At 41.1% G+C, this 13,073-nt stretch overlaps 1 protein-coding gene across 1 annotated transcript in view; it reads right to left on the minus strand.

Moving 5' to 3' along the window:
* Positions 1-1,863: 1,863 nt before the first annotated feature.
* The window catches only part of RGS13 (regulator of G protein signaling 13), a 37,432-nt gene continuing 26,222 nt past the window's right edge, over positions 1,864-13,073 (minus strand). The window contains 1 exon segment of the mRNA XM_075037431.1: positions 1,864-1,884. Within this exon segment, the coding sequence (XP_074893532.1) occupies positions 1,864-1,884 (21 nt within the window).

Below are 13,073 nucleotides of genomic sequence, written 5' to 3' on the forward strand. Positions count from 1 at the left end.
TGACTAGAAGTACTGCTTCTCAGAAGTTTGTACTTTTGTTTGCAGGCAGAAAGTACCTTGGTCTGCCTATATGCCGAGCTGTTTGGAAGGGACATTACTGTAGCTGCCTTGAGCTCAGTGGTGTGCTAGACCTGCCCGCAAGGCCAGGAGTCTGTTTTCAGGGTATTTGCTGTACAACTTGTGAGCATCTTGTAGCACAGGCAAGAGCTTGTGTCTGCTTTAGTAATGAGCCTGTCAAGCTTGTTTCTGCTTGCAAAGTACTCTAAGGACAACCTGTAGGTTCAATACAAGGCTAAGGTATGTCCAGCCAGAGCATGCAAAAGGTATTATGTCTCTTATCAATTCTGTTTCTTCTTTGTAAGTTCTTTTAGGATTTGATTGTAATAATTCCCATAGCTGCTGGGAAATAAACTTGGGGAGCAGGGGTGTAGATTTGAACTGCTACCAAGGAGACAGAATGTACTCACTGTTCAGTAACTTATTAAATCTAGTAAGCTCAGCAGTGCTCATGGAACTGATGCTTAGAGTATGACTAGCAGGATTTCCCAGCACTACACAGGGATGTGTGTATGTACTCTTCTGTTCTTTTTTTCTGTTTTAAACTCAACTTTATGCTTTTTCTGGGGAAAGACTTTTTAGCCAAGTTCTATATTTGTTGCCTTCTGCTATCTGTGTGCCCTGCACCCAGGGTTATTCAGCAGAGAGCAATGCTACTAGATCTGAGCCCAGACCTGCTCTGGTAGCTTCCATAAACATTTCCTTTGCTCTTTGGCACTTAGTGAGTGGCAATGGCTGCTTATCTATGAAATACCTTATGTCACTGCAGCTGTTTCCTTGGACAGGTATGTGACCCTGTTAGAAATAATAATAATAATAACAATAGAAAAAAATAGGCAAAAAGTTGGTGCTTCATTTTTTTTCATCTAATTTGCTTTTGAAATCCAAGGCAGAGCCTGAAAGTGTCTCATTTAAGAACTGTAGCATTTTGATCACATCATAGTCTGTATGAAGTGATGTCCAACATGTAAAATACAACACGTACTTTAGAATGAATTAGGGATGCTTTTGCTACCAACAATGCTAAATGCATCAAAAGGAAGTGGGAAAGTTATTTAGTTGTATGATCTGTTATTTCTGCAGCTACTTTGCATGATACAGCTCTGCAAGTGTCTGCCTTTGTGAAGAATGCCATTAATATACCTGTTCCTTACATTTGCAGCTCTGCTTTCCATACTTGATTATCTTCAAATTTGTGCATCACAACAAGTTGGTTTTTCCACTGAAAAAAGTCACATGTATATGAAAAGTGTGCTACCTGTAAATTTGTACAAGTGATGTTATGTGCAAACTAGTAGAGTTTCTTTCTTTACTCCTTGTTTAATGTTTTCATTTTGTAGCCATAAAGAGAGAGGGGAGAGAGAAAGAGCAGGTTACATCACAGGTTTCCTTGCATAAAATTAGGCTGTGGAGGACTTTAAAAATCCTTTTACAAATTAAAGGGTTAAAAAAGAGTCACTGGGATATGCTATTTAGAAGTATGAGGGCTTTTAGGTAATGAAAAATCACTGGTGAAAATGCTGAGATTGTCACTGTATGTTTCTTCTTGAAGAAAATGAATGTCAGAGCATGTTTCCTTACTTTCATCTGAAATATTCTCTTGAAAGCTGTTATTGAAAATGAATGTAGAATAAATGTTTTTGATATTGCAAATGTATTCAAAAGAATGCTGTGTATTCATTTTATGTCACAGAAACCTACCCAGGCTTAATGAATTACCCCTTCTTGCTAACGTTCCTTGAAGTAATTTGGCACTTGTTTTATTAGTTAAGGTTTTGCATAATTAAGGTTTTTGATATATTGCTACTATGTCAGAGGAGATAGTATCTGAAAAGAAAAACGGGACAAAAAAGCAAGTGTCACAGAGAATTAATGTTCCAGTTATAAATCTGCAAGCAAATTTGAACAGTCTGTTCTAAAATATGTTGTACTTCTGGCATGGAAAGACAGAAAACCTGTATTGTTAAGCTGGAGGAAGTTATGTGTTTGTGTGTATGGTGTGTGTGTGGGGGTTGTACATTTTAAATCTGGCCAGATCTCTATGTGGTCTGAAGTCAGTACAGCTTTGCTGATCAGGACCAAGCTAATGTGGAGCTAATTGTTGGCTTTAATGGTATGTTGGAGATCAGGCTTGATATTCCCATCCTGTCTTGTATGCGTGAATTTGTGCAAAGTTTGTTTCATGAACTGCCTTTAATTTCTTCATTTATAACATAATCCCAAAATATACTTACTCTACAAGGAATCCAGATTTAGATGACTATTAACTGTTAGTACTGTGTCTTGGGTCAAGGTGGCTAAAACCTATCTGTCTCTAAATATGTCTTTCTGAATTTCTCTCTTTTTGAGACATGGGATCATTCACCTTTTTAAAACAAATCTTCCTTTTCTAAAATATCTTCAAAATTTTTTCAGACTTTCTTTCCAGAAGCTAGAAAGAAAACATGTAGTTTAAAATATAACAAAAAATCAATCGTTTAGAAAAAAAACACTTGCCTTATTTCAGTTTTACTATGGGTTTGGTGTACTAATAGGACACATATTGTAGCTTGGGCATAGTAAGAAAGGACCAACCTTTCCCACCACTTATTCCTCCTAAGGGGATTCCTAGGCAGGGGAAGGTAAGGTGTGCTGTCATGTTTTGCTGCTCAGGCCCATGAGCTGAGTGGAGGCAGCTGTGCTGGTTGGGGCCTGTTGCACTGGGGAAGGTAGACAAAAGTTTCCACAGCACAATATTTCCTGAGGTAACGATGTTGGTGAAACATGGGGTGTAATTTTATATCATTACTCCCATATTGCTTTACAGTTTGTTGTGGAACCTTCTGTTTTGTTTGTCTGCTGTTAGGTTCTGGTTCCTTTCCTTGATAAAAGGTTATCTGTATGAGCAAGGCTTTTGTATCTCACCAGGTAGAAAGTGCTCTTTCTTCTGTAGCCCAGGCTTCAGAGGGGACAATAAAAATGCCAAACAGAAAACCTGAGAGGGATCACATGGATCGTCTTCTGAAGATGCAACTGAATAAATGTTTGTGATAGAGGTAGTTCTCTAAATGTGGTGTGGTCTTTCCAAGTGTACCAGGAGGAAGTGTGCCTCATTGACTGGGGACATTCATGGTTCTATCGAGAGATGGAAGAATGAATAAACAGAACACTTGTTTAAACAGACAAAAAGAAAAAAGCAAAAAGATCACCTCCTGCGTACCAGAAGCAATGCTGTTTGCTTTGATCCTTTATTTGCACAGTAAGTAGTCATTTTAATCTCTCTGATTCCAATTATAGTGGCAAGTACATGTTACCCACTTCACTTTTGTTGTTGGGTTTTCTGTTCCAAGTATTGTAGTCCATGTAGGATTGCCTGGAAATGCTAAGTTTGTTCTTGATGTAAATTTATTGCTGTCAGTTGCTTTTGAGTAGGGTTTTGGCCCATATCTGATGGAATAGAAAGAACAGCACAGTGGTGTGCTGTGTGATGAGGAAATGAGTAGGGCAATCTTTACATCTCATCTAAGCATCTGGCAGAGGATTCTTGTACTTCAGCATGCCTGTCTGTTTCTTCAAACTTGCGCACTTAAGCATGAGGATGGACTTTTTTCAATTACACTTCTAATCTGATCTGTGCTGTTGGATCACTTCCTGAGTGTGCTATATCTATGTAGTAATGGTGCTCTTTTTTTCCCACTTATGGCATCACTTTCCTTTTATTTTCATGGAAAGACTTAATGACATAGAGGAGTTGAAGCTTAATATACAACTCTTCAGCAGATCCATATGATAAATAATAGAACATTACTTACTTACAGTATTTGCTGTAAGTAAAATGGAGACATGTGGCAGTTAGAGATGTAGCTGATGAACTTCAGCTCTCTTGTCTTTCCTTCCTTTCTTGGTCTCTAACCCTGCTAATAAGCTTTTAAAAACAAGCATAGTATGTTTGGTTTCCTTTCTTATTCCAATTCTCTTGCATAAACACATTCACAAACTAAAGGCAAAATTCATATGGATGTCTTAGTTGCATACTTGCATTCTTTTCAGAAATGAAAGTTTTTGCTCAGCCAAACACTTCAGTTGCCCTGGCTGCAAGTACTTTGTGTATTAATGTTTTTTCCTTATCAGAACTTGTTAGTAGTTTTCTATGGAACAAGAAAATGACAATCATAGAATCATTTAGGTTGGAAAAGACCTTCAAGATCATCGAGTCCAACCATCATCCATACCCACTAAACCATGTTCTGGAGTACCCCTTCTACATGCTTTTTAATACCTCCAGGGATGGTGACTCAACCACTTCCCTGGGCAGCCTATTGCAATGTCTGAAAACCCTCTCAGTAAAGAAATTTTTCCTAATATCCAACCTAAACCTCCCTTGCCACAACTTGAGGCCATTTCCTCTCGTCCTATCTCCAGCCACCTGACAGAAGAGACCAGCACCCACCTCACTACAACCGCCCTTCAGGTAGTTGTAGAGAGCTATAAGGTCTTCCCTCAGCCTCACCTTCTCTAAACTAAACAGCCCCAGCTCCCTCAGCTGCTCCTCATAAGACTTGTGTTCCAGGCCCCTTACCAACCTGGTTGCCCTTCTCTGGACATGCTCCAGCACCTCAATGTCTTTCCTGTAGTGAGGGGCCCAAAGCTGAACACAGTACTCGAGGTGCACCCTCACCAGTGCCGAATATAGGGGAACAATCACCTCCCTGCACCTTCTGGCCACACTATTTCTGATACAGGCTAGGATGCCGTTGGCCTTCTTGGCCACCTGGGCACACTGCTGGCTCATATTCAGCTGGCTGTCAACCAGCACCCCCAGGTCTTTCTCTGCCAGGCAGCTTTCCAACCACTCTTCCCCAAGCCTGTAGCGCTGCATGGGGTTGCTGTGATTGAAGTGCAGGACCCCACACTTGGCCTTGTTGAACTTCATACGATTGGCCTCAGCCCATCAATCCAGCCTGTCCAGATCTCTCTGTAGAGCCTCCCTACCCTCAAGCAGATCGACCCTGCCTCCCAACTTGGTGTTATCTGCAAACTTGCTGAGGGTGCATGCAATCCCCTCATCCAAATCATTGGTAAAGATATTAAAGAGAACAGGGCCTAACACTGAGCCCTGGGGAACACCACTTGTGACCCGCCACCAACTGGATTTCACCCCATTCACCACAACCCTCTGGGCTCATCCATCGAGCCAGTTTTTCACCCAGTGAAGAGTACACTTGTCCAAGCCATGAGACTCCAGCTTCTCAAGGAGCATGCCGTGAGAGACAGCATCAAAGACCTTGCTGAAGTCAAGGTAGATAACATCCACAGCCTTTCCCTCATCCACTAGGTGGGTCACCTGGTCATAGAAGGAGATCAGGTTGGTCAAGCAGGACCTGCCTTCCGTAAACCCATGCTGACTGGGCCTGGTCCCCTGCTTGTCCTGGACTTGCCATGTGAGCGCTCTCAAGACAAACTGTTCCATAATCTTCCCCGGTACCGAGGTCAGGCTAACAGGCCTGTAGTTCCCCGGATCCTCCCTCTGACCCTTTTTGTAAATGGAAGTCACATTGGCAAGCCTCCGGTCCTCTGGGACCTCCCCTGTTGACCAGGATTGCTGACAGATGATGGAGAGTGGCTTGGCAAGGACCTCCGCCAGTTCCCTCAGTACTCTTGGATGGATCCCATCTGGTCCCATAGATTTGTGAGTGTCCGGATGGCGAAGTACGTCACTAACTATTTCCTCCTGGATTAAGGGGAGTATATTCTGCTCTTCATCCTCACCTTTCAGCTCAGGGGGCGGAGTACCCTGAGCATAACTGGTCTCCCTGTTAAAGACTGAGGCAAAGAAGGCATTAAGCACCTCAGCCTTTTCCTCTTCTCTGATGGCAACATTCCCTTCTGTATCCATTAAAGGATAGATATTGTCCTTGGGATTCTTTTTACTGTTAACATATTTGTAAAAAAGTTTTTTGTTGTCCCTTACAATAGTGGCCAGATTTAGTTCTAGTTGAGCTTTTGCCTTTCTAATTTTCTCTCTGTATTATCTAACAAGATCCCTGTACGCCTCCTGAGTTGCCTGCCTTTTCTTTCAGAGATGATAAACTCTCCTTTTTTTCTTGGCTCCTAGCAAAAGCTCCCTGTTCAGTCAGGCCAGTTGCTTTCCTCAGCAGTTCGACTTGCAGCACATGGGAATAGCCTGGTCCTAAGCCATTAAGACTTCCTTCTTAAAGAATATCCATCCCTCCTGGACCCCTTTGCCCTTCAGGACCATCTCCCAAGGGAGTCTCTCAACCAGTGCCTTGAAGAACCCAAAGTTTGCCCTCTGGAAGTCCATAGTGGTGGTTTTGCTGACCACCTTCCTTGCCTCACCAAGAATTGAGAATTCTATCATTTCATGGTCGCTAAGCCCAAGACGGCCTCCGACCATCACACCTCCCACCAGTCCTTCCCTGTTCGTAAACAATAGATCTAGCAAGGCTCCTCCCCTGGCTGGCTCACCTACCAGCTGTGTCAGGAAGTTATCTTCCACACACTCCAGGAACCTCCTAGATTGTTTACTCACTGCTGTGTTGTATTTCCAGCAGATGTCTGGAAAGTTAAAGTCCCCCACGAGAACAAGGGCACATGATTCTGAGACTACTGCCAGCTGCTTGTAGAATGATTCATCCATCTCTTCAACCTGGTTGGGCAGTCTATAACAGACTCCCAGCACAATATCTGCCTTATTGGCTTTCCCTCTCATCCTCACCCGTAAGCACTCCACCTTGTCATCAGAATCATGTAGCTCTGTACAGTCAAAACATTCGCTAACATAGAAAGCCACCCCACCACCTCTTCTACCTTCTGAAGAGCTTATAGCCATCTATTGCAGCACTCCAGTCATGGGAGTCATCCCACCATGTTTCCGTGTTGGCAACTAAGTCATATCTATCCTGCTGCACAACAGATTCCAGCTCCTCCTGTTTATTGCCCATGCTGCGTGCATTGGCATAGATGCATTTGAGCTGGCCTATCAAATCCACCCCTAACATTGGCATGCTGCCCCCAGGCTCATCTCTTCTGCTAGTCTTTTCAGTTTTGATAAAAATCAATGGTATCTGAGTTGCTGCTCACGAAGATTTCTCAGCTCTGTCATGAAATTATTTTCCAAAATTGAGAGAAACCACCTTCAAAACATATTGCCTGGACACTCAAGTGGGGTATGGGATACCTGGCTCAAAAACCCAATGTCTATCTAAAGCAGCAGATTGCTTGCTGGCCGTGGCTGGCTGTATAACTCTCTTCTGCTCAACTTTCTGTAATCAAATTTAACAGGAGGTTTTTCTTCCATACAGCAGCTGAGGGTGCTGATCAAATTGTCGTTTCAGCCAGGTTTTGGCAGGATATGGAAACTCACTGTGGCATAACCTAAAGCTGTCTATTTGTAGGGACTTGAAACATCTACTTCTGACTTTCAATGAGGCACAGGAAGGACTGGTAGCTAGTTATTTCATGTGGTATGCCTCCTGAAAACACAAATGTGCACCCAAAACTGATGGGTGTCATTCCTAGCCTGCACTCAGACTCAGTTAACACTGGTTGAGTCTTCACTGACACTTTCTTAATGAAACTTTTGGCTATTCATAACTGTACCTTGTGAGATGACCTGAAGAGTTTCTGCTCTACAGGAGAAATCTTTCTGACACTGACATCGTGATTGCAGAGCTCACCTCTGTCAGCAAGCATGGATGAAATCGGGGATGTTTCCATCAGCCTGTGGGTGACCCCTGGAAATCATGCAGCTAAAACTAAGCACAGTAAGAGCCTCAGCCACTGCCATTGTCCTGAACAATGCGTATTTTATATGACTTTGAAAAAGCCAGTTTCGGAGACTACAGACAAACTCCCCTTTGTAAGTGCTAGCTTATTTGCCTGCTGCTAATACTACTGGATCTGCGTCAGGCTAGGTCTGGGTCTTGATTATTTCCTGATAGACCACAGCTTTGGAGCTAGTGTATTATATAACAAATTAACTGAAACATCTGCTTTGCAATAGTCACATTTTCTTTCTTAGACTGCTGAGCCAGCACTACGCAATTCTAATTTATTGTGAGGATATATTACTATTTAGTGCTTTTTTAATTTGCCAAGTGTTAGGTGGCTGAGTTTTTCAGCAGCGTTAGCACTTGGAACTCTCTGGTTTTCTTGGTTTTGTTCCTTTTGACTATTCTTCCATGTCACCAGCACACTGAGTCACCCAATACTCTAAAGTTATTTGGTAATATTCCTGGAACACTGTATAAAACAGTTTATTCTGAGAAGGTACAAGCTAACACTGACATATTCTTACTCAGCAGACCTAGTCCTCTTACTCATTAAAACTTATTCCAGTTGACACCAGGGGCAGCACACTTTTTGCTGCTTTTTGTTCCTGGTAAATTTTTAGTCAAATGTATCATTTCCCAAACCTGTGGTATCAGAACATCTCTCAGGGAGTGCTATCAAGCACCCCTGGAGAGCTCTATGTAGAAAAATTGCTTTCTTCAGAAATCTGCAGGAGGTAAGGGAGTTTTGATGACAGTGCAGCAAAGTTTATTCTTCCCTTCAAACTGCGGTGTTTGTGACACATATAGAGGTGAGGATAGTAGAAATGGAAGATGAGATTTACATAATTGTGGATGCATAGTACATTAGAAGAAAAACTATACATTTTAAACATAAAAATGTCCACCATATTTACTGACATAAATCACAGCAATGGGTAGAGAGATTCATAATGAGTGCTCTTAGTTTTACAGAGCTGATATTGGCTAGTTTTGTATTCTGTGCCTGCTTCCTGTGAACAATGCAAGGGCGATTGATTATACAAAAAGTTATGGAGTGGGAATTTCTTGGATGAGAATTGTTTGGTGGCAACAGCTGTTGCTGAAACAAAACCCTGTATTTTATATCCCTTTAAAGAGGCATTTAAATGCCTCTCTTTAAATCATAACCAGAAAACTGTGGTGGTGGAAGGTACTGTTTTGTGATCGGCTAGTTTTAGGCTTGTGTACTTTACAGAAGACATGTAACCTTTGGGAAGGAAAGGATCACTCGTGAAAAATCCCTCCAAGTCCGCTATTGGTAAAGAACTGTGCTTCCTGGCTCCTCATCAAGCCTCGGGTTTGCATCTGTCCTTTCAGAATATGCTTTGTTAATGCGAAGGAGACTATGTACTGCTTTACGTGTTGTGTCCTCTAACTGGAGTAAGAGAAGTGACCTTTCAAAGGACAATTAATTGGATTTTCCTTCCATTATTTTTGTTTGCTAATTTCATGCTGAACCTAACCTGTAAGTGTAGAGACCTGCTGGCTCTGTGGTCTGTAGAACTGTACCTTTCACTCCATCTCATCAAGGCAGCAAATTATAAAGCTCTAACATCTATCGATATTGAATGAAGGGCTCAGTGGGTAGTTAATATTCCCCAAATACATAGGCATCATAGACTTGTGTAGAGGTTTTGAACAGCAAACAAACTTTAAAAGTTGCTGAACTTCTGTACACAGTATATAATCAGCCAATAACAAAATTTGAAGTCTAATTTGCAGGCCATTTAAATGTGCTTTTTTTTCTTCTTTATATTGGTAACGATTGATGGGATGGGGAAGAGGCCAGGATTTTAGTTTTTGTTCTAGGCACTAAATGTTCCTTCCCATATGATCATGGAGCAAGCTGGTTTTTGTAGTTGGTAATTGCAACACTTGAGAAAGCACCCAATCAGCGGTTTGAGTGCTCAGAGGTGTTGGGAATTCACCTTTCTCTAAGGGTGTCAAAGTTTGCAGTAACACTAGATGAGAAGGGGTGGAATAGCTGTGTCAGAAACACGGTATATCTTCATGGTGGAGGAAATAGGCACAACTGTCATGCAAGTAATTACTGGAAGAAAAATCCACGTAATATTCAGCTGGCAAGTGTTCCTAATGAGAAGGATAATGCTCATATAACAAAGGCCCTAAACATCTAGAGAACTTGCATGTGAATTTTGAAAAGTTCACTTCCAGATTCCTCCCTTCACATATGGGGCCCTAAGTTGACTCAGGATGCTCATCAGTTTGGGATGCTATTTGTTTTTGATGCTGACATTTTCTGTATGAATTTTTAATTTCTTTAGAAAGTCAAAAAAATGTACCAATACTACATGGAGGGGCAGAATTCCAATTTGTATTTGTGTAAAATTCCATCAGTATGCTATTTTGACACAACATTACTCAGACTCTTATTTAGCTTATTTTATTTCATGTTTGAACTTAAAAAGATTTTTCCCTTCTTTTACGCTTATATCTCAGTACTAATTCATTTATTTATGAGTAATAGCTGGCGAGTTTCCAGAAATTAGAAGTATCTGAAAGAAACTTTATACAGAGCTGCATTGTTTACAGTAGCAGGAAGGCAGAAACAAGCTGCACCTCTGATAGCAGCAGCTTTTTAGGAATTACTGAAAGGGGACACAAGTGATGCATCTTAATGAATATTTATTAATATGCTAGAACAACATGAGCTGCTTGATTCGCCACTGTGTGTTCTGCAATGTGCATGTACCCATTACAGTTTCAGTAACATCAGTTCTTAGCTATGTCACCTTCCTCTTGTTAAACAAATTGCAATCTTCACAAAGTGGAGGTAAATATGAACTTCACAGTAAACAGGTTGGTCAGACTGCTTTATATGGATGAAACTGCAATAAGACCAAGGACAAGTGTAGCTTTTGGCAGTATTCCAGTGTAATTTGGAATAAGGCAAAAAAAGCTCAGCTTTTAAGTGATTTTTAGGAGTCCCTTATCAATTATGGTAAAGAATTCTTATAAGGAAGTTGTTGAATTTTAATAAATTTTAGGCCTTCAATGGGAGTCTATGAATGGAAGATAGGCAAGTCAAAGAATTAGACTTAGGTGATTGTTTGAAGAGTATTTCCAAACTCTTTTTGGCCTGGTTCATTAACTGATCCCTGCACAATCCTGACACTTCGATTAAAAGCAAAGACATCAAACACACCTATAATATTTAGTCTTCTGCCTCAGATTTTCTAGCCTCTGCTTAGATAGCCTGTGTATAAGAAAATGAAAATCTGTTTCTACACAGAACATGGTTAAGGTGAGTAGCAGAAACTCCTTGTTGCTGTTCTGCATGGGGGTTTGGTCCTCCCAGGGTGAACCTATGTCAGATCATTTCAAATTCCAGCTGTTGCTGAAAAGATGAGCTCTTGAGCCCAGCAGCTTGCTGAATAGCAGAGTACATGTGGGTACAAACCTTCAGCAAGGATATGGAGCTTGTTTCTCTAGCATCAGAATTTCAACTCTGCTTTTAGGAGTTATTTCTCAGAAGGGCTAGAAAAGGCTGGATATGGTTTATCTTCCCTTTACAGGAGAAAGATAAGAAGCAGCAGTGGCAAATTCAACCTACTTCTGCTATAGGCTCGTAAAGGACTCTGCCTTGACTCTTGTAAGCTTAGCTGTATATCGATTTTCTTCACCTTCAAATTCTGACAGAGTTGTACCTAAGGCAGAATATTATGTAGTTGTAACAAAAGGCAGATAATTCCCCATGATTTTCTTGCTTAATACAAATATTTGTATGGTCACTGTATAATATATATGTATATATATTGGGCTTATTATAAATTAGTCTTTCCAACAATGCCTAACAGCTCTTTCTGACTCTTTGAAGATTGACAGTTAATACTCTATTATCTAATCAGAAATAACACTATCTTAGCATGTTGAGACCTTCTTATGTGCTACGTACTTGTAATAGTAAATAAAACTGCATTGCTCTTCAAAACTGGATGGCAGGAAAAAGTGGTCTTTCTTGAAATTTAAGCACAGCCACTATATAAAATATCAGATTTGTCCCTAAGCGGTGGGGGAAATAACTTAAGAAAATTAAGGCAAAACATGTGACTTGTCTTGTTGAGAATCTAGAGGGGCATGCACAGCGACTAACCAATATAAAGTTGTCCTTGTTTCAGCTGGGATAGAGTTAATTGTCTTCCTAGTAGTTGGTATAGTGCTAAGTTTTTGAGTTAGGTATGAGAAGAATGTTGATAACACTGATGTTTTCAGTTGTTGCTAAGTAATGTTTAGTCTAAAGTCAAGGATTTTTCAAGTTCTCATGCCCAGCCAGCAAGAAGGCTGGAGGCGCACAAGAAGTTGGGAGGGGACACAGCCAGGACAGCTGGCCCAAAGTGGCCAACGGGGTATTCCATACCATGTAATGTCATGTCTAGTTTATAACTGGGGGAGTGGGGGCGGGGGGGATCGCTGCTCAGGACTAACGGGGCGTCGATCGGCGGGTGGTGAGCAATTGCATTGTGCATCACTTGTATATTCTAATACTTTTATTATTACTGATGTCATTTTATTAGTGTTATCATTATTAGTTTCTTCTTTTCTGTTCTATTAAACCGTTCTTATCTCAACCCATGAGTTTTACTTCTTTTCCCAATTTTCTCCCCCATCCCACTGGGGGGTGGGTGGGGAGTGAGCGAGCAGCTGTGTGGTACTTAGTTGCTAACTAGGGTTAAACCATGACAAAAGTATACTTGAATTAACTGGACTATTCAGGACTTTTTAGGAAGCCAAATGCTTCTAATGGTGGGGAGGAGAAAAACCCAAACAGAAAACAAAAACCTAGCTCTGGGTCCTCAAGAATGTAGTGGTGGAGGGAGAAGCTGATGCAGTAAGAACTTGAAAGGTAAAGGAAGTATGTGGGCTTGTTGGGGGGGTTGTTTTGTTTTGTTTTTTCCTCTCCACAAACAGTACTTATCATACATTCCCATTCTGGACACTGTCATCTGCAGTTCTAGGAGTCCTTTGACATCACCTGTCATTAGATAGAATTGTTTTGTTGCTTTAGGATGTTATATTACTAGCAGGAATAGGAAAAAGGAGTTACAGCAGGAGGTTGTGCAGATGTGGTATGGTTGTAAAGATACCATTACACTTGAAGTAAAACTTCTCCTATGGAAGATGCTGATTACATATCTAAGAACTAAATTAGGGTATTGTAATTAAACAAGGAAGCCAGACCTGCAT

Source organism: Buteo buteo, chromosome 10 (assembly GCF_964188355.1).
Source record: "Buteo buteo chromosome 10, bButBut1.hap1.1, whole genome shotgun sequence".
Lineage (NCBI taxonomy): Eukaryota > Metazoa > Chordata > Aves > Accipitriformes > Accipitridae > Buteo > Buteo buteo.